General features: G+C 39.6%; 1 protein-coding gene across 1 annotated transcript in view; it reads right to left on the bottom strand.

Moving 5' to 3' along the window:
- The window catches only part of LOC139375698 (ribosomal protein S6 kinase alpha-2), a 36,158-nt gene extending 27,191 nt beyond the window's left edge, over positions 1-8,967 (bottom strand). The window contains exons 1-4 of the mRNA XM_071117506.1: positions 8,652-8,967; positions 2,267-2,383; positions 1,885-1,966; positions 784-864 (exon numbers count right to left, since the gene is read on the bottom strand). Of these exons, the coding sequence (XP_070973607.1) occupies positions 784-864; positions 1,885-1,966; positions 2,267-2,383; positions 8,652-8,750 (379 nt within the window). The 5' untranslated portion in view covers positions 8,751-8,967. The remainder of the gene's footprint in view (positions 1-783; positions 865-1,884; positions 1,967-2,266; positions 2,384-8,651) is intronic.
- Between the last annotated feature and the right edge of the window lie 13,246 nt (positions 8,968-22,213).

The raw sequence follows: 22,213 nt of genomic DNA, 5'->3' as shown, positions 1-22,213 counted from the left end.
GCTGCTGTGGAATTACTCAGAGCAATACTCTCTTTCAGGGGCTGCTGTGGAATTACTCAGAGCAATACTCTCTGTCAGGGGCTGCTGTGGAATCACTCAGAGCAATACTCTCTGTTTGCCAGGGGCTGCTGTGGAATTACTCAGAGCAATACTCTCTGTTTACCAGGGGCTGCTGTGGAATTACTCAGGGCAATACTCTCTGTTTACCAGGGGCTGCTGTGGCAATACTCAGAGCAATACTCTGTTTACCAGGGGCTGCTGTGGAATTACTCAGAGCAATACTCTCTGTTTACCAGGGGCTGCTGTGGAATTACTCAGAGCGAATCTCTGTTTACCAGGGGCTGCTGTGGGAATACTCAGAGCAATACTCTCTGTTTACCAGGGGCTGCTGTGGGAATACTCAGAGCAATACTCTCTGTTTACCAGGGGCTGCTGTGGAATTACTCAGAGCATGCTGATAAACAAGGAGGTGAGGTGCTTTGAGATGAGTGACGGCTTTCGCTGTCTGAAGGGCTCCAGACATCACTGAAATGTTTAGAGAGACGTGCCAAGCTTTATAAAACGCTTGGAGAGTTATTCAATGCAAGATCCAACTACATTTAATATCAAAATGTGTTTCTGCCTGATGTCTGACGGCAGACCCATTCTAACATCACCTAAATAAAGACAACCTGGTTCCATAATTATTTGCCCATTTTAAAAACAGGGTTTTCAGTTTAGACCTGTCAGTGTCTGTTCTATGTATGTGTGCCAGTCAGAACATGGTTGCGTCGATGAGCTCACCGTAATGGAGTTTGACTATGAACGGGTGATTGACTTCCGCCAGAATATCTCTCTCCATTTTGGACCGCACCCGATCCCGGACTGAAAAACAGACAAAGCAAATCAAAGTAGTGGTAATGAGTTAAGATACTTGTAGAACTGAATAGATGTTGACGAAAGCTATCCTTATTGAAACCTTTACAGTTGGGCCGGTATCCGATGATACTGTATAAAATACCTCAGGTTCGAATTTCTATACTGTCAAACCTGTTGAAACTATGAGACCTCCCAACCATGCATGAGTAAGGCATTTCCCTCACTAGTCAGCCACTGATCTGGTCCTGCAGTGGGAACATCGTAGTATAATATAGACAGCTGCTTTCTGCTAATCTATCTGCATTACCTAAGCCTTCTTCCTAGGTCACCTGTGAAATGGAAGTCAGCTACTTCCTTATGAATTATTTTGTGTTCGTAACACTGGAAGCCTCCCTTCAATCACCTGTACTGCAATGCAGAATATTATGCCAGTTTCCTCTTGCAATGGCTCTCTGCCTTGCAGTGAGGACACTCCTGCAGCTGTGCCTGTATTATGTAAGCAAGGAGGACATCATCTCAATTTCCTGAGACAGGGACAAAAGGCTACATTTCATTTTTTAGAGCTGATTAAAAAAAGTAATGTTTTTGACTGAGATTTGTTGAGTATAGGAAACATAATATATATTTTCTTACTTATGTAGAACAAACAGTTTGTCTGGATCGGGACTTCGATCATGTCTGTTTACTGTAATAATAAATCATTTTGGTCATGCTCTTATCCAAAGCGACTTACAGGAGCAATTAAAGTTAAATGCCTTGCTCAATGGCACATTGACCGATTTTTCACCTAGTTGGCTCAGGGATTCGAACCAGCAACCTTTGTTACTAGCCCAACGCTCTTAACCGCTAGAATCTTCCTGCCCCAATCATACCCTGATCATTTTACTGTAATAGTCAATCATACCCTGATCATGTCTGTTTACTGCAATAATCAATCATATGATGTATGTTTAATGTAATAAGCGATCTTAGCTAGCTTGGGCTGATGAAAAACATACAACTCTTCGAAAGTATCATAATAAATACCTTTTAGTGTTGCTTTCCTTAACACTTTCATGGCATAAAGCTGTCCTCTGTCAGAGCCTCTGATTTTTCTCACCAGGAACACCTGTGGATGAGATTAATATCAAATCAAATCAAAGTTTATTGGTCGTATACACAGATTTGCAGGTGTTATAGCAGGTGCAGTGAAATGCTTATGTTACTAGCTTCAACAGGGCAGTAGAATGTCTCTCAAATACAATACTAATACACACACCCAAAAATATCTGAAAATCTGAGTGCAAAAGTAACAGTAATGTCAGATTGAACACTAGGGGAAAGGGTCACAAATGTACAGTACACATACAACACAGAGTAGGTATAACATACTGTAGATCCAAACACCTTAATCAAGGTATATGCTTACCTTTCCATAGGAGCCTTGGCCTAGCACTTTCAGCAGCTCAAACTGGGAGGGGTCTGCCTTTTCAAATCCCTCTTTGGTGTGCTGGCTGATGTCAATCTCTTTCAGGATGCCATCATCCTGCAGGGAAACAAATGGCCCACATATCAAACCAAGCAAGTGATGACAGGAATAGAGAGAACACCCATGTTGTTCCAGAGACACCGGGAGAGCCAGAGAGAGGGATTTAGACAGATGTCCAACCTCGGGAAGTCCCATTTAATCAGAGCCAACAGAGACTAGTCAACTTTAACGATGAATTGAGATGGCACAGCCAGCATCACGAGTAGACCAGAATAACCAGAAGAAACTAGGCATGACTATGAGGAGAGAACAGTGCTACCACACTCTCTGCCCTTAGTATCCTCAATGTCCACACATGGTAACAATAGGAGGGTTTGAAACAGGTGTTGTAGGCTACCAATCAGAGGGTGACCTTGTCCACAGAACCACTGAGGTATAATAAGAACCAGCCAGTAGTCCATCCTGTTCCCCTTGTGTCAGGGGAGATTAGTGTGAGCACGTTTTGCGTGAGTGGGGCTGTGTGGCTGGCAGTAGAGCGAGCGCTCTGGCTATTTATGCTGTCTTCATGGCGTGCCTCTGAAATGTGCCGACCACAGCATGTGAGAGTCCTGCCCTGACCGTCGCTGATTGATGCAGAATCTGTCACGCTGACACAGCTGAGAGCCTGGTAAAACTGACTTCTCACTCACAGCAAAACAAATACAACAAACAGTCACATAACCCTTTGTATACAATACGTTGTTGGGATGGAATAAAAAGGATGCTTTTCAAATCCACACATGCAGATTTGTCTCTTCTGATGTATGTTCATCTATAGCTTCTCCTCCACTATACCATGTTGAACAGAGCATTGAATAGGAAGAAAATCATGTATCCTGTGGATTTTCAAGAATCAATGGGTTAAGGATGACCTCTGTGGGGGCTCTAGAAAATAAAATCTAATAAATGAAACAATGGGATTACAAATGCTCCCAGTCCATCTGTAGCTATTCAACATGTCAGTTCCATAGGGACAGTGGGCTTTTCATCCTTTCCAAACCTCCAACACCTCGACACTCTGCTGTTCAAACTGGAAAAAAAGAATGCAGGTTGCAATTAGTCATGATGCCTTGTGCAAGCAGTGATATCTCACATTAACCAGTACACTATCTATTCATACTAGTTAAAACACCTGTGATTGATTTAGAATAATTGGTAGCAAACGATACAATTTTAGACTACAGAGAATGGCTATTATTATCCTAAAGATCAAACAAACGTTACGAGGAAGAAAAAGCAACAATAGTCCTACCAATCAGAAAGGAAGCCAGTAATGATTTGGCCTAGTTCCACAGCAGTATATCACACTATTCTAAAATACTGGAACGGAATAGAATGAAACATCTACCTGTGAGGGGAGTCTACCAGGTAGTACTAGTAGGTTTTTACAGTATCCAATCAGCTGGTTGTTAAATCAGTCTTTTTGAAAATAAACTCTAGTGATGATAATCTTATTGAATCAAAAGTATAAACAACCCTTGTCCAATTACTACTCTTTGCCAATAAACATGGACAACAGCGTGACATGTTGCGTAGTGTATCCTGAATACCACGGTTTGTTATCTGGGTCAACAGCTTATGATGGTGTGTATTTCTAAATAATCTCTTTGACTGAAAAGGTAAACTTGGCAAAATGGCTCAGTTAGTTGGATCATGGTGCTTGCAATACAATAATTGTGGGTATGATTCCTACATGGTCCACATGGATAAAAACATCTGATAAATGCTTCCGCTCAATAGTATCTTGGTAGTTCTAATGTCAACTCTGATAGCAGCTATAACAGTTTACTATGGCAGACAATCACCATGCATTCCATCCCATTCATGCTGTTTGTAAAGTCTGATCCTCCTACTTAGAAGTAGCCTGCCCTACACTGTGTCAAAGTAGGAATAAAGTTAAATGTTACCGCAGCAGTTCATCTCTCCCATTAATAATCTCAGTATAATGGAATAAAACAGTCAATCAGTCCTATGAGTCTCGACCTGACTTAGTGCCAGATTCTTCCTCCTTAAGAAAACACTGACCTCCAGAATCATCCTTCATTTCATGTGCCTGGGTACTTAAAGGTCAAATGTAGACGTTTTTATCTCAATTAGAGGTCGACCGAGTAATCGGAATGGCCTATTAATTAGGGCCATTTCAAGTTTTCATAACAATCGGAAATCGGTATTTTTGGACACCGATTTGGTTCCGTATTATTTCACTGAAATAATAAACGTTTTGTTTTCTAAATGATAGTTTCCGGATTCGACCATATTAATGACCAAAAGCTCATATTTCTGTGTGTTATGTTATAATTAAGTCTATGATTTGATATTTGATAGAGCAGTCTGACTGAGCGGTGGTAGGCAGCAGCAGGCTTGTAAGCATTCATTCAAACAGCACTTTTGTGTGTTTTGCCAGCAGCTCTTCCCTGTGCTTCAAGCATTGCAATGTTTATGACTTCAAGCCTATCAACTCCCGAGATTAGGCTGGTGTAACCGATGTGAAATGGCTAGCTAGTTAGCGGGGTGCGAGCTAATAGCATTTCAATCGGTTACGTCACTCGCTCTGAGACTTGGAGTAGTTGTTCCCCCTGCTTCAAGGGCCACAGCTTTTGTGGAGCGATGGGTAACGAAGCTTCGAGGGTGGCTGTTGTCAATGTGTTCCTGGTTCGAGCCCAGGTAGGGGCGAGGAGAGGGACGGAAGCTATACTGTTAGACTGGCAATACTAAAGTGCCTATAAGAACATCCAATAGTCAAAGGTATATGAAATACAAATGGTATAGAGAGAAATAGACCTATAAATACTAAATTAACTACAACCTAAAACCTCTTACCTTGGAAATATTGAAGTTTCATGTTAAAAGGAACCACCAACTTTCATATGTTCTCATGTTCTGAGCAAGGAACTTAAACGTTAGCTTTTACTTTCTTCTCCAACACTTTGTTTTTGCATTATTTAAACCAAATTGAACATGTTTCATTATTTATTTGAGGCTAAATTTATTTTTATTGATCTATTATATTAAGTTAAAATAAGTGTTCATTCACTAGTGTTGTAATTGTCATTATTACAAATACATTTAAAAAAAATAATAAATCGGCCGATTAATCGGCATCTGTTTTTTTTTTTTGGTCCTCCAATAAATCGGTATAGGCGTTGAAAAATCATAATCGGGCGACCTCTAATCTCAATATCATATCAGTTCTGGGTAAGAATTAAGTACCCTACTGTGGTTGTTTTCAATTAAAATGGTAAAAAAATATATAAAAAATACTGTAGCTTCTTAGCAAATAGCAATTTCTCAAGTAAGAATTTAGCTATGACTGTCTGGGAGGGGTCTGAGAGGGGAGGGATAACTGAAAACTAGCTGTTATTGGCAAAAAGAGGTTTGGAACTCTTTCTTATTGGTCTATTAACTAATTTACCACCTGGTGATGTCACCAGGCAGGCCAAAACTCCTTCCCACCAAAACAGGCTGAAATTTCAGGCAGTCTTTTCAAACAGCTCTAAAAGGGCATTATCATCATTTACCCAAGTTCACAGTATTATTCCAACCTCAGTCTGGAAATATATATAAAACACAGGACAGTCACGTATTTGACTGCACTGGGCCTTTAAAATAGATATGCTAACTGCAATACCTCTTTGGCCTCAATATTGATTGGCGCCATCTTTAACTGATTGAGTTGGTCAATGCCACACATCTGTAAAGACCCTAGTCTCAGGCCTAAACAATATGTTTTCTTAATGACATCTAGCTACAAGGGTGTCTTCAGCCAAATATATATGAATTAAGTATATATTAATGACAATATAATGAAAATCACTTAGCGATTTGCTAAATAGCGTCCATTTCTTGTGCGATTCCTGATACAACCAGGATTACTCATGAGGCAATCATACCCCATGATGTCACGAGCACTCTCATATCTAAATCCATCAGCTATTGTCTCCATATATTTATTTGTATGCACAGTAAGTTAATCATGCTTAGTATGCCTCAGTGTATTGCAGATGATTTCCAGACTGATTAAATGTTTGGTGGAACCTAGTTTGAAATATCATGTCTAGTGTGTAATGTGGATTGAGGTTTTGTACATGATGGTTGAATCAACGTTGTTTCCACAACATTTCAACAAAACAATTATATGTGATGGAAAACCGATTGGATTTGCAAAAAGTCATCAACTTAAGGGAATTTCGCCTTTTTTTTATACACAATGTTTAACCTAAATCCAATGACATGATGAAATGTTTTGGGTTCACGTTGAATTCACATTAGTTGACAACTCAACCAAATGTAAATCAAAAGTAGACATTGAAATGACGTCTCTGGCCAGTGGGAACATATTATCTCAGAGAGGCTGGTCGGTCTGCACATCTTGTTATGACACAGTCAGAAAGGATTACAAAGAGCCGTCAAAGTGAATCTCATTGCTACTGATAACTGCACACAGACATAGAAGCATTCTGTAACACAAACCGTCACAAGCAGTGACATATCTATAACCCCCAAGCAATGTTTACACCAGGGATGGGCAACTTTGATGGAGGTGGGGGCCACAAATACTAAACTCATCATGAGGGGCCACAGTTGCTCACGGGTCTGCGTAACCACACTGAGACTCTTTGACCCTCTTATGAGGTCTTAACTTTGAATTCATTGAGGCAGGTATGTCAACACTGGTCATTTTAACAGCAAGTTACTTGAAAGCTCAGCAAGAAAGGACAAAATTGAATGACAGTGTTCACATCGGTTAGAAACTGTTTCTACAATACGTAGAAAAAGAGGATAGGAATGCAGTTAAATTGGGATAGAGAACTTGTTTTATGTATTTGCATGTCAACTTTGCAAAAATGAATTTACATGTAAATTACAATTCAAGTATTTTGTATGGTATTGTATAGTATGGTACAGAGTTCCACTCATATTCATTTAATAGGATATAGTGTATGTGTTTCCACCACTTTAGAAGTCATCTAACTATGTGGGAATCCCTTGTTGTGCCTTTAATCATTGGCCAACATTCAGCACCATGGACAGTACCGCAATCAACGCAAATGGACAAAAGACTGATTGCAAATTCAGCCCCATGGCCGCTGAACAGCACCGTGTCCAGGTAGCTTTGCAATATGATGAATCAAAAGGTGACGATTATAATCTCCAGGGTCGTGGTTGGATTGGATAGGTGTGTCTATGGATTCCAATTCCCCTTTGTAAATTGTAAAAAAACTAGGCCTACAGAATAAAGTGAAGATCATTGGAAATCGGTCTACTGCTCTTTTGGTTTCCTGATTCAATATTTTCCTCCAAATCTAATAAATAATTAATTATTTTAAAGGGTCAATCTGCTGTTAAAACAATAACAATGTGGGTAAACAAGGTATGGATGGGGCTGGAGAAATTGAACCTCTCCCAAATTCATAGACGGGGCTACACATGCAAGGACTGACCATCCATGAGATCAAAATGAGTTTTGATTACAAGTTTATATTTTGGATTCTGATGGGGTTTAACAGTTGAACTAAGCTCACGAGGCAAAATAAGTTATATTCTTCAAGAATCAATAAAAGTAGCCCACATAAAAGTAATACAAAAATGTCCCTAATAAGCAAATAGGCCTAGTTACACCAAACCCAGAATGCATTAGGCCTATATTAGGCTTAACATTTTTTAAATAAAATGTTTTAAAAAAAAGTAGCTACAAATCTACAGAGCGCGGCACGGAATTTATTTAACAAGCAAAGCAACTTAGTCCATAAAATATTTGGTTTGTAATAGTAGAATAGCCTACAGGAAACATACTCAGGTATCGTGATTGAATTCATTTTAAGGTAGCTAGGTACAGACAACAACATATCACAGTCATAGTAAGTAAAACGTTCCTTAATAAAGCAGCTATCAGCAAAGTCATTGCTAGTAAGACAAGACAAGTGCAGGTGTTTGTGCAAGAAAGGCGGGAACACCTGTAGGCCTATCTGTCGGATTCAGACTTGTTGTGGCACAGCAATACCAGGCTATACAGAATTCAACATGATTATTTTAGCATGAAAATGTTGCGCCATGGTAGGTTACAAAGCTTGTCAAAATACTGAAATTGCACTGGCAAGTGCAGCCTAAAACCATGTCAGGTGTATAACAACAAAACAACACCTGTAAGGTTCCACAAAACAGCCTACAGCCTTCCACAATATAATTGAGTGACAGCAGTGGCTAAATCACACCATTAGCAAACAATGATTATACGTTATGGCGCACACACGTGACACGAAATAGCAATACACAACAATATACTAACCTCCAATCTGCAGAGGTTCGAGCTTTTGGACCGTGACTTCTTCCGAAGGTAGACGGAAAACCATCTTCTAACTGTAAATTTCCGCATGTTCGTGTCCATTGCGCCCTGCTTCAGATCTGCATTTCAGATCAGCACTGGCAGTTTATATTTGCTCAATAACTATAGATCAGTAAACAACACAGGGGATTTAGCGTCCTCCTAGTCACTTCTAATCCATACTTCCTATACGGCAGATAAACAGCCACCAGGAAAACCTTTGCGATTTGGTCACCGTTGACACCGCCGCAGTGTCTGTTCTTCCTTACTACCGCGCAATGCTTTGATTTGACAGTGGCATCCAAGCAGCAGTGATTCTGGCGAGTGTCCTCAGCACCCGCCGCTATCTCTTGCGTCCCGCTGAATCAGCACGTGCAGTGAGTGATGCAATGTGAGCGATGGCTCCCTTCCTCCTCCCCAACATTGGGATTCTTCTTTTCGCGCCCAATCAAACAGCACGTTCACCGTTGGTAGTCTAGTAGAAAACTCCCCTTCTCGATCAAGAGAGAGCAGCTAATCCACATGTTCATGTTGGTGGACACTGCAGAGAGCAGCATGCAATGTTGGTATGATGCCCAGTGAAATGCTGAGGTCTAATCTGTCATCATCAGGCATGTTAGGGATGCATGGACCACAGGGGAATGTGTGGTAGTGTTTGTAAAATGGTTATAAGAAGATGATTAGGTTAAGAAAAGGCAAACCAAGTTTAGGATGCCTGTAATATAACCTGTATGCCCCATGGGTTACATTTAGTTGGTAAATCAGTCAATTGAAATGGATAACCCACTGCATAAAGCTGGATCTTGATAGTGTAGTGTGCATTGATAATCCTAATTGACCTCTGAGGAGTAGCTCATTATATAATGTGCATTAGATTATCAATATGGCAGCCATTAGGCTCCATTAGGCCAACCACCTAACCCCATGACCTAGCCTTTTGGGGGCCCTAAACAAGATTTGGTTGCCCACCCACACACTGTTAGTGGCCCCCCTTTGTCAAGGTGGAGAGAAATGTTATACCGTATATTTCCTGCAATTCTACACATTTAGCCATGGGGAGTATATTTTCGTAGCAGTTTTAAAGCAAGCTTTGTGTAATTCTACACATTTACCATGGGGCGGAGAGAAATGTTTGCAATTTTGTTAAAAATGTATTGCAATTCTACACATTTCTCAAGACTTATGTCATGTTAATGATATTTGAGTGAGAGTGACTAAAACAATCAACGGAACCTTCTGAAGGTCAGGGCCCCTGGGCACCTGCCCTGCATGCCCGGTCAGTATTTGACCATGATTACTACATGTTTAGATAGTGCCTTCAAAAAGTATTCACACCCCTTGAACTTTTCCACTTTTTGTAGTGTTACAGTCTGAATTTAAAAAAGATTCAATTGAGAATGTGTGTCACTGGTCTACACAGAAAACCCAATAAAGTCAAAGTGGAATTATGTTTTTTGAAACGTTTACAAATTAATAAAAAATGAAAAGCTGAAATGTGTATTCAAACCCTTTGTTATGGCAAGCCTAAATAAGTTCAGGAGTAAACATTTGCTTAACAAGTCACATAATAAGCTGCATAGACTCACTCTGTGTGCAATAATAGTGTTTAACATGATTTTTGAATGACTACCTCATCTCTGTACTCCACACATACAGATAATTGTAAGGTCCCTCGGTCGAGCAGTGAATTTCAAACACAGATTCAACCACAAAGACCAGGCAGGTTTTCCAATGCCTTGCAAAAAGGTTACCTATTGGCAGTGGTGTAAAGTACTTAATTAAAAAATACTTTAAAGTACAACTTAAGTAGTTTTTTGGGGTATCTGTACTTTACTTGGCTATTTATATATATTTTTTACAACTTTTACTTTACTACATTCCTAAAGAAAATAATGTACTTTTTACTCCATAAATATTCCATGACACCCAAAAGTACTCGTTACATTTTGAAAGCATAACAGGACAGGAAAATTGTCAAATTCACGCACTTATCAAGATAACAACCCTGGTCATCCCTTCTGCCTCTGCCTCACTAAACACAAATGCTTTGTTTGTAAATTATGTCTGCATGTTGTAGTGTGACCCTGGCTATCCTTAATTAAAAAATACAATTGTATGTTTTGGTTTGCTTAATACAAGGAATTTCAAATGATTTATACTTTTACTTTTGATAGTTAAGTAAATATATTTGCAAAAATGTACTTAAGTATCAAAATTATATTTAAAACAAAATACTTTTACTCAAGTAGTATTTTACTGGGTGACTTTCACTTGAGTCATTTTCTATTAAGGTATCTTTACTTTTACTCAAGTATGGCAATTGGGTACCTTTTCCACCACTGCCAATTGGTAGATGGGTAAAAAAAGCAGATATTGAATATCCCTTTGAACATGGTGAATTTATTAATTACACTTTGGATGGTGTATCAATACACCATCCACCATCAATACAATAAAGATACAGGCGTCCTTCCTAACTCAGTTGCTGGAGAGGAAGGAAACCACTCAGGGATTTCACCATGAAGCTAATGGTGACTTTAAAACACTTAAGAGTTTAATGGCGGTGATAGGAGAAAGCTGACATTGTAGTTATGCCACAATACTAACTTAAATGACAGAGTGAAAAGTAGGAAGCCTGTACAGAAAAAAATATTCTGAAACATGCATCCTACAGAAAATGTGGCAAAGAAATTAATACAAAGCGTTATGTTTAGGGCAAATCCAAAACAACACATCACTGAGTACCACTCGTCATATTTTGAAGCATGATGGTGGCTGCATCATGTTATGGGTATGCTTGTCATATGCAAGGAGTAGGGAGTGTTTTAAAGATAAAACAAAAAGGTAAAGGGCTAAGCACAGGCAAAATCCTAGAGGAAAAACTGGTTCAGTCTGCTTTCCAATAGACATTGGGAGACAAATTCACCTGTCAGCAGGACAATAATATAAAACACAAGGCCAAATATACACTGGAGTTGCTTACCAAGACGACATTGAATGTTCCTGAATCGCCTAGTTAAAGCTTTGACTTAAAATCGTCTTGAAAATCTATGTTGACAGAGCTTGAAGAATTAAAAAACAAATGTGAAAATATTGCACAATCCAGGATAGCAAAGTTCTCAGAGACTTACCTAGAAAGACTTACAGCTGTAATCACTGCCAAAGGTGATTCTAACATGTATTGACTCAGGGGAGTGAATACTTATACAAATTAAATATTTCAGTATTTTATTTTCAATACATGTGCAAAAACATCGGGGGTTTATGGGGGTATTGTGTGTAGATGGGTGAGAGAAAACAAATATTTAATCAATTTTGAATTCAAGCTGTAACACAACAAAATGTTGAATAAGGTGTATGAATACTTTCTGAAGGCACTATAGCTGGCTAGATGTTTTTGCTGACATGCTAATTGAGTGATTGTCAGTGACTGACATAACAAGAGAGAAACTGCTGATGCACCAAATTTAGAAATTGCACCCTCTGTATTCTACTATTCTAACTCTCAATAGTAAGTTGAGAACCTGACTGAGTTCCTAAAATATTATTATTTACTTATTTTGTCAGGGGCCCCCTAGTGGCTGGTGGCCATAAGCGACCACTTATGTTGCTTATGCCTGGAGCCGGCTCTGCCCATGACTTGTCTCTATAGAGGCCTACCACCTAACCCTATGACCGTGGCGATAGAGGCTTACCACCTAATCCTATGACCTGTGTCCATAGAGGCCTATCACCTAACCCAATGACCTGTCTCTATAGAGGCCTACAACCTAACCCAATGACCTGTGTCTATAGAGGGTCATCACAGGGCAATTACAAATACACAAACAACTTTGAATAGGCTTACTGTGTAGAGATTGTTTATGAAATCATGCATTAGGCCTACATTATAGTGAGACTGTCTTTGCAGCTGGTTAAAGTGGTACCTAAACCAATGCTCTAAACAAGGAGGGATGAAATGTATGTACAAATCTGATGATGCTTACATAGTCGCCCTCACTGAAACCTTCAAATATAAAAAAATGTCTCCTGCATGTGCAGCTTAGAGGTAACGAAGTGAGAAATACCCAGTATTGGATTTCATTTGTTTTCAACACTCAGATGTTTCACATCCATCAGAGCATGCACTGCAAAATGCTTATATGAACATCCAGACATTGCCTATGTCTGGGACTGGTGGGATTAGATTGCACTTGTATCAGAAGTACAACCAAACAGTGGTAACCGTTGTTACCGGCCTTATAGGGATGCTTGCATTCGTTCTCATAAAGGGAACAATGTCTCTGAGAATAATGAGTTATATACTGTACATAATTCTGAGGCTATGGGAGGACATCTCTGATCTATCCCTGATCCAGAGGCCTTGGGAGGACAGGACACCAGAAGCTGTCAGAGCACATACACAACTTCCCATACACCTGTAAATTAAAACTTCTTTGGGATCGGTGTCCCGTTTACGGGACGGTTGAGCTAACGTAGGCTAATGATATTAGCATGAGGTTGTAAGTAACAAGAACATTTCCAAGGACAGAGATATATCTGATATTGCCAGAAAGCTTAAATGAGTGCACAATTTTGAACATGAAGTTAATAAACAAATTACAAATTTGGGCAGTCTTGATACAAAATGTTGAACAGAAATACAATAGTTCATTGGATCAGTCTAAAACTTTGCACATACACTGCTGCCATCTAGTGGCCAGAATCTAAATGACACCTGCCATGGAATAATACACTATGGCCTTGCTTTTGCATTTCAAAATGGTACAAAAAAAATGTTTTACTTATCTTTTACTAGATCTATTATGTTATATTCTCCTACATTCCTTTCACATTTCCACAAACTTCCAAAAGTGTTTCCTTTCAAATGGTACAAAGAATATGCATATCCTTGCTTCAGGGCCTGAGCTACAGGCAGTTAGATTTGGGTAAGTCTTTTAGGCGAAAATTGAAAAAGAGGAGCGTTTAAGAATCTTGACATTTTGACCAAATCTTACGGTGAACAAATTATTGCAGTTTACAAAGACCAAATGTATTAGTCTTCCATAAAGCGTTTACATTTCGTCAGCGTCTACAGCTGCTGTTCGTGTAAAGCAGAGCCATGCATTTATAGTCGACAAGGTTTGCATACTTTGCAGGTGGTCTGTCTACAGTAAATGTGAACATTTCCATATTATCTAATTCCTTTGAACATCACAATGCATGACTTATCTCTGCCTCTGGCCATCTGCAGGACTGACTGCAATTTATTATGCCTTGGTGTGTGGGGCCATCTGCGGGATTGACTGCAATTTATTACGCCCTGGTCGGTGTGATATTTGCAAGTACAAACAGAAACATCTAAGTGATCCTGCTAGAATCTGTCCGTATGTTAATATCTGTGAAATGCTAAAATAACGAGATAATGAGTCATCCACAAATGTGGCACTGGCACACAACATCATACCTAGAAAAAGCCAAAGACAGAATGCGCTCTTTAGATTAGATTGTCATGGAGTACTGTCTGACAAAGATAATAAAGGCCTTAAAACCAATCGTTCATATCTATGGAGAGTCACTGCAGTGACTATATTAAGTACCGGTGGCACTTCAAAACAATGTCAGGATTTGAAATGTAAACCCACTTTAAAAAGTCAACATCTTATTTTGCAATGACAGTGTCAAGACTTCAAAGAATATGCTTTAGTGCTTTCTTTATGCCTCCCAAAGTTTTTAGGGATTGTAGTTTTTGATAAAACAAAAAGACTGTAAAATCACCAGTAATTCAGCTAAAAATGTGTTTAACTAAGGAAATCTGTTCCCACAAATAAATAAAAGAGACTCGTTCGTGTCTCAATGTAATCAAAGTATAACATTATTGTTACTTTCAAATACAATCATATTTTTTGGTGGTCTATTTGAAGTGTACAAATTATTACAATTATGTTCCGGACCCCCGACAAATATCGTCCTTCGGTTACACCTGCTTTAGTGGATATAAGCACCTAAAATGTTCCCTTTAGAGCAACTGTATAGCAAAAGTGTTGCTGTCTTGTTTCACAAAAAACCCCAGAGGATTTCATTCAAAGAGCTTTACCATGTCTGTATTGACATACCCGCTTTCCATACAGTCATTTACCTGGAAGGGATCGAACCATCTTGGTTTCTTATATCTGACTGGGATTCATGATGCAGCACTCCTATTACAGTAAATCTTCCTAGTTGAAATAATGTTCTAAATATCTGTTCAAGAAGACACGCTATGTGGAAATTCTTCATTTTAGATTCAGGCGGTGTAAAAAACAATTCAGTCACCACTTCAGTTTGTACAGCAGCCATTAGGGCAGCATATAATTATACTGGACTTGATCTCACTCTGAGAATACAGATGGAATGTGGGAGTTATCATGCAAACAATTCCTCATAGGTTCCACACAACACCAGTTCTATCTACTATACTTACATTGCCAAGACACATTGATCACATCCAATAAGGCGAGTACGGTACATCAAGCTGTGGATCCTAAACCATGCTCCTCCCAAGTATGTTGCATTTTTACAAATCAAAACTTCTGGAATACACTGAAGAGACTCACATCAGCAACTTTTTCAAATATAGTGCCTATAGAAAGTCTACTCAATCCATTCAAAAAGTCCACCTTTTGTAGCCTTAAAGTGCATTCAGAAAGTAGTCAGACCCCTTGACTTTTCCACATTTTAGTTACGTTAATACCTTATTCTAAAATGGATTAAATTGTTTTCCCCCCTCATCAATCTACAGAGAATACTTCATAATGACAAAGCAAAAACATGTTTTTAGACATAAAAAATAAATAATTAAATATCACATTTACATTAGTACTCAGACCCTTTACTCAGTACTTTGTTGAAGCACGTTTAACAGCGATTACAGCCTCAAGTCTTCTTGGGTCTGACACTACAAGCTTGTCACACCTGTACTTGGGAAGTGTCTCCCATTGTTCTCTTCAGATCCTCTCAAGCACTATCAGGTTGGATGGAGAGCATTGCTGCACAGGTATTTTTAGGTCTCTCCAGAGATGTTCAATCGGGTTCAAGTCCGGGCTCTGGCTGGGCCACTCAAGGACATTCAAAGACTTGTCCCGAAGCCACTCCTGCTTTGTCTTGGCTGTGTGCTTAGGGTCATTGTCCTGTTGAAAGGTGAAACTTCGCCCCAGTCTGAGGTCCTATAAGGGCACAAGGCGAGACCCAGATGCAGACACGGGAGGCAGATGGTTTGAGTATTTGATATGTATTAATAATCCAAAAGGGGTAGGCAAGGGAATGGTTGTGGACAGGCAAAAGGTCAAAACCAGTTCAGAGTCCAAGAGGTACAGTGTGGCAGGCAGGCTCAAGGTCAGGGCAGGCAGAAAGGTCAGGCAGGTGGGTACAGAGTCCAGAAAACAGCCAAGGGTCAAAACCGGGAGGACTTGCAAAAGAGAATAGAAAAGGCAGGAGCAACGGAAAAACATGCTGGTTGACTTGGAACATACAAGACGAACTGGCACAGACAGACCGAAAACACAGGTTTAAATACACAGGGGATAATGGGGAAGATGGGTGACACCTGGAGGTGGTGGAGACGAGCACAAAGACAGGTGAAACAGATCAGGGTGTGACAGGTCCTGAGCGCTCTGAAGCAGGTTTTCATCAAGGATCTCTCTGTACTTTGCTCCGTTCATCTTTCCCTCAATCCTGACTAGTCCCCCAGTCCCTGCCACTGAAAAACATCCCACAGCATGATGCTGCCAACAGCACCATGCTTCACTGTAGAGATGGTGCCAGATTTCCTCCAGACGTGACGGTTGGCATTTAGGCCAAAGAGTTCAATCTTGGTTTCATCAGACCAGAGACTCTTGTTTCTCATGGTCTGAGAATCCTTTAAGTGCCTTTTGGCAAACTCCAAGCGGGCTGTCGTGCCTTTTACTGAGGAGTGGCTTCTGTCTGGCCAGGCTATGGTAGAGTGGCAAGGCTTCCGTCTGGTCACTCTACCATAAAGGCCTGATTGGTGGAGTGCTGCAGAGATGGTTGTCATTATGGAAGGTTCTCCCATCTCCACAGAGGAACTTTGGAGCACTGTCAGAGTGGCCATCGGGTTCTTGGTCACCTACCTGACCAAGGCCTTTCTACCCTGATTGTTCAGTTTGGCAGGGCGGCCAGCTCTAGGAAGAGTCTTGGTGGTTCCAAACTTCTTCCATTTTAGAATGATGGAGGCCACTGTGTTCTTTGGGACCTTCAGTGCTGCATTACATTTTTTGGTACCTTACCCAGATCTTTCCCAATTCGTTCGACCTCCTGGCTTGGTTTTTGCTCTGACATGCACTGTCAACTGTGGGACCTTATGTAGACAGGTGTGTGCCTTTCCGAATCATGTCTAATCAATAGAATTTTCCACCAGTGGACTCCAATGAAGTTGTAGAAACATCTCAAGGATGATCAATGGAAACAGGATGCACCTGAGCTCAATTTTGAGTCTCGTAGCAAAGGGTCTGAATATAAGGTATTTCTGTTATTTATTTGTTATAAATTTGCAAACATTTCTAAAAACCTGTTTTCATTTTGTCATTATTGGGTATTGTGTGTAGATTGACGAGGACATTTGTTTATTTAATACATTTTCGAATAAGACTAACATAACAAAATGTGGAAAAAGTCAAGGGGTCTGAATACTTTCTGAATGCACTGTATACTGTAGCCTGGAATTAAAATAGTTTTTTCCCCTTTATTGATCTACACATCCTACTCCACAACTTCGAGGTAAAAAAAAATATTCATAAAAAAATATATATAATTTGAAGAATTTAAAAAAATAAAAAAATTAAATAGCTTGTTTGGATCAGTGTAATCGCAATCCTAATTTAGCTCAGGTGTAACCAATCACCTACAAAATCACACACCAAGTTAATTGGCCTCCACTGGTGTTAAATTGTAGTTATTCACTTGATTTCAGGATAAATTCAGCAGTTTCTGTAGGTTCCCTCTGCTGGGTAGTGAATTGCAAAGCAAACACTCAACCATGAGCACCAAGGAGCTGGACGGTGTATACCTTGCCTTTATCCCTCCAAAATGAATGACCGAGCAAGTAGAAGTCTAATCAGAGAGGCTACTGAGAGCACAATGGCAACTTTAAAAGAACTACAGGGTTTTATGGTTGGTCAAAGTGGTCATGTGACAACAATATCAAATAAATGTATTTGTCACATGCTTTGTAAACAACAGGTGTAGACTAACAGTGAAATGTTTACTTACGGGCCCTTCCCAACAATGTAGAGAGAATTATACATATATATTTTTTAGAAAAATAATAACACAAGGAATAAATACACACCCCCAAGCATGTTTGGTAGGGTGGCAAGAAGAAAGCCATTACTCAAGAAAGCCCACCTTGAATCCTGTTTGAAAACAGATTATGTAAGTCTCCCATACTGCACCGGTCCCCATGGAGCTGAAGCATAATAACTGCCTGAATACAGTAGTAGATCTGAACCTTAGCCTGCACATACGGTAATGCAGATGTATATTTCCTTACAGTATATCAGAACCTTACATTTATGTTCAAGTCATACCATAAATGAAATGGGAGGATTGTAGTATTATGTCCACATCACTGTACTCTTTAAGTCGTATTATAGATGTAAATATTCCTTCAGAGGATTTAACATTCACCTAAACTGTATTGAATTACCAAGTCATAATACTGTTCCTTGTTAGAGGTAGACATGAATTAAAATAAATGTGTCAAATCTCTGATAGAGAGTACGGCTTCACATTTATCTTGTTTAAGAAGGTACCTTAATATATTCACTGAGCATATCATTTGAGCCATCGTTCATGCTCACTCACGTGAAAAGAAATGTATTTTACGTAAGTAAAATGTAATTATCCCGAAAGACTGGCCATTACACATTGACCCTCAAATATCAGGATGCACATTAATGAGAAATGCCATGGTTATCAGTGCGGTCCCAAACCCTTGCCTAGGTACTGCTTTGCTGTGTCTAATTGGCTGGAAGGACTTTTGTTAGGCATGGAACATACAAGCTATAGAATGCTTGGAGACAAAGATACAGAGGTGGAGAAGTATCTGGGCTGTAGCCAGGTCTGACCTGTGGCTGATTAAGCTTATCTCACCCAAAGCCAGGGGTGCTGTGATCCATAGAGAGCAATCCATCAGGACCCAGAATGTCAGCCGCCCGTATCTGTCTATTCTTCATGTCCGTCTCTTGTTCTTTCAGCTCTCTGGAGAGTGAGTAATGGAGCAGTGGTCACCCTGGCTGTGTTTATAGGTCTGCTGTGAAAAGATATGCCTCCCTTCATCTCACCTGTGTAGCTGCACACGTTTAATACAGCATCTTGCACCTGGATATTCCTAGATAAGCCCCCCAAATGAGGTATACTAGTAGCAAGATCTTATCATGTATTTATTCATTTCCTTGAAATATTGTGATTCCTTAGACGACTGACGATAAAATATAACTTAATATTTCTAATCACAGCATAGGTGAGTTGCAATTATAGATTTAATCAACTCACTACCATAAAATGCATTGGTGAAGGCTGATAAATCAGGCTAGCCAGTGGCACTCTTTATCAGTGTCATTTCCTGGGAAATAGAGATTTGTCTGAAAATCAGCAGATCTCTCTTATTGTGTTTGACTGGTGTATCACTGAAGGATTACCGTCATTTAACTAGATTTAGGAGGACAGGCAGAGCACTGGACATTAATGCATTTCTAGGTTATGTGGTTTTGAGGACTACACAGCTGCTTAATGAAATATATAGGAACTCTGCATGTATCACCTTTGTTGGACTACTAACACCTACAACATATATTGGTCCTGTATACATTGCAGCTTGACATTTACTGTCATGAGTCTTGTCCTGGAGGCAGAACTGAGCGATGTCCCCTTAGATAGGCTAGCTGCAAAGTCAAAATTGGCTATAATTTAAAAATTAATCTAAACATATATTAACTTTTTGGTCTTAATTTAAGGTTAGAGTTTGGCATTAGGGTTAACGGTGTGGTTAAGGTTAGAGTTTGGCATTAGGGTTAACGGTGTGGTTAAGGTTAGGTTTAAAATCTAATTTTATGAATGTGGCTGTGCCAGCTAGTGACCACTTTGTAGAGCTGCATCCAGAACAAAATTCATGACGAAATTGCTAAACTGCATATACATCAGTTAGCCAGTATATAGTTCTCTGTACAAGTCCTCCAAACTCCTCCTTTCTATTGATGCAGATTAGACGTCATTACAGTAGAGAGCTGGATACTCTCACTATGTATCCACTTGTTTTTCTTACATTCATAATAAAGGATATCACATACTCACCATATAAAACACAAATACTGTTCCATTATACTATCCTCTGGTGTATTCAGGAGCTCTTCATAAGGACCTTCGTCTTCGGTCAACGAGGCGAAGACGAACTCAGCCTTACTTTCACCGCTCGCTCTGGTCAGGGAGAAACAGCGATGACTCAAGGTGAAATGACTTCCTTTCGGCCCAGTTGCCCTCACAGGAAAAAGGGCAGACAACACAGGATCTTAGCTCTCATCTACCACAGATGAGTGAATGACAAAATGATTACTTTCAACGGCAGACAGAATTGCTATCAGCCATTACCATTATCTCTGGTGCTAGCTCCCATGAATTCACACTGATTAAAAGCCAGTTGACTGGATCTGACTTAGGACCTCTACTAAGAGAAAAACACCCTGGCTATAGAGAATGAAATCATCCACATCTTTACTAATGATAGAGAAATCTGCTGTAAAGCAGTATCCAAATCCAACGGCTATCGTGATCACAATATTACCATATCTAGGAATACCGAAGTTCCAAAGGCTGGACTTAATATTGTGTATAAGAGGTCCTACAAGAGGTTTTGTAGTGATTCCTATGCTGATCATGTAAAGAATATTTGCTGGTCTGTGGTGTGTAATGATGAGCAACCAGACACTGCACTTGACACATTTATTAAACTGCTTTCTCCAGTTACTAATAAGAATGCACCCATTAAGAAAATGTCTGTAAAAAAATGTAATCTCGGTGAATTGATGAGGAATTGAAAAATATGTTATGGTTGAAAGGGATGAGGCAAAAGGAACGGCAACAAAGTCTGTGTCAGGATTTGGCCAGGGTTGTTCCGGTTTTGGTCACTAGATGCCCCCATTGTGCTTTTTGACCCTTTCGTTTTCCCTTGTTCCCAGTTATTATTTGCACCTGTGCCTCGTTTCCCTTGATTGTATTTAAACCCTTAGTTTTCCTCAGTTCTTTGCTCTGTGTTTGAATGTTAGCACCCAGCGATGCTGTGAAAATTTGTTGTGCCAGTTGGACGCTCTTGTGGAACTCTGTTCTTGTTTATTTATTTTTGATTATCATTTGAGGCTTTTTTCTGCTGTACCTACCACCTTGTGGATTTACCTTTTGACTTGGAAGATTACCTTTGTTCTCTTGGAATTACTTTTGACGTTGTGGATTTATATTTTTGCTTGAAGAACTTTCCTGTTTACTTTATTAAAACACCGTCTCAAGTACTGCTGTGCCTGCCTCATCTTCTGGGTTCTGCTGACTATTAGTGGCTCAGTTTGCTAAGTGACTGTTTCTCACACCGGAGACCTGAGTTCATAACCGGGTCTTGACAGTCTGGCTGTATAACCGATTGGCAAACGTTCTGCAAATTGATAAATCATGTCACTAAACTGAATAAAAAGAAGAGACTACACTATGAAACAAAGAATGATAGCAAAGAGCTTTGGAGCACCTTAAATGAAATTTTGGGCAAAAGGGCAAACTCAGCTCCATCGTTCATTAAATCCGATGGCTCATTCATCACAAAACCCACTAATATTGCCAACTACTTTAATTATTTTGTTCATTAGCAAGATTAGCAAAGTTAGGCATGACATGCCAGGAATAAATGCCAAACCTACACATCCAAGCTTAACTGATCAAATTATGAAAGACAAGCATTGTAATTTTGTGACTGTTGAAGAGGTGAAAAAAGTATTGTTGTCTATCAACAATGACAAGCCACCTGAGTCTGACAACTTAGATGGAAAATTACTGAGGATGATAGCGGACGATATTGCCACTCCTATTTGCCATCTCTTCAATCTAAGTTTACAAAGATGTGTGCTCCCTTAGGCCTGGAGGGAAGCAAAAGTCATTCCGCTACCCAAGAATAGTACAGCACCCTTCACTTGCTCAAATAGCCGACCAATCAGCCTGTTACCAACACTTAGTAAACTTTTGGAAAAAATAGTTTTTGACCAGATACAATGCTATTTTACAGTAAATAAATTTACAGATTTTCAGCACGCTTATAGGGAAGGACATTCACCATGTACGGATGGCATTTACACAAATTACTGATTGGGTGAGAGAAAATTATAATTAAAACATTTGTGGGAGTGGTTTTGTTAGACTTCAGTGCAGCTTTTGACAATATAAATCATAGTATGCTGCTGGAAAAACATATAGTGCATTTGTAAAGTATTCAGACCCCTTGACCTTTTCCACGTTGT

This window comes from Oncorhynchus clarkii, chromosome 20 (assembly GCF_045791955.1).
Source record: "Oncorhynchus clarkii lewisi isolate Uvic-CL-2024 chromosome 20, UVic_Ocla_1.0, whole genome shotgun sequence".
Taxonomy (NCBI): domain Eukaryota; kingdom Metazoa; phylum Chordata; class Actinopteri; order Salmoniformes; family Salmonidae; genus Oncorhynchus; species Oncorhynchus clarkii.
The sequence above is the reverse complement of the archived record's forward strand: the minus strand, read 5'-3'. Positions and strand labels throughout refer to the sequence as shown.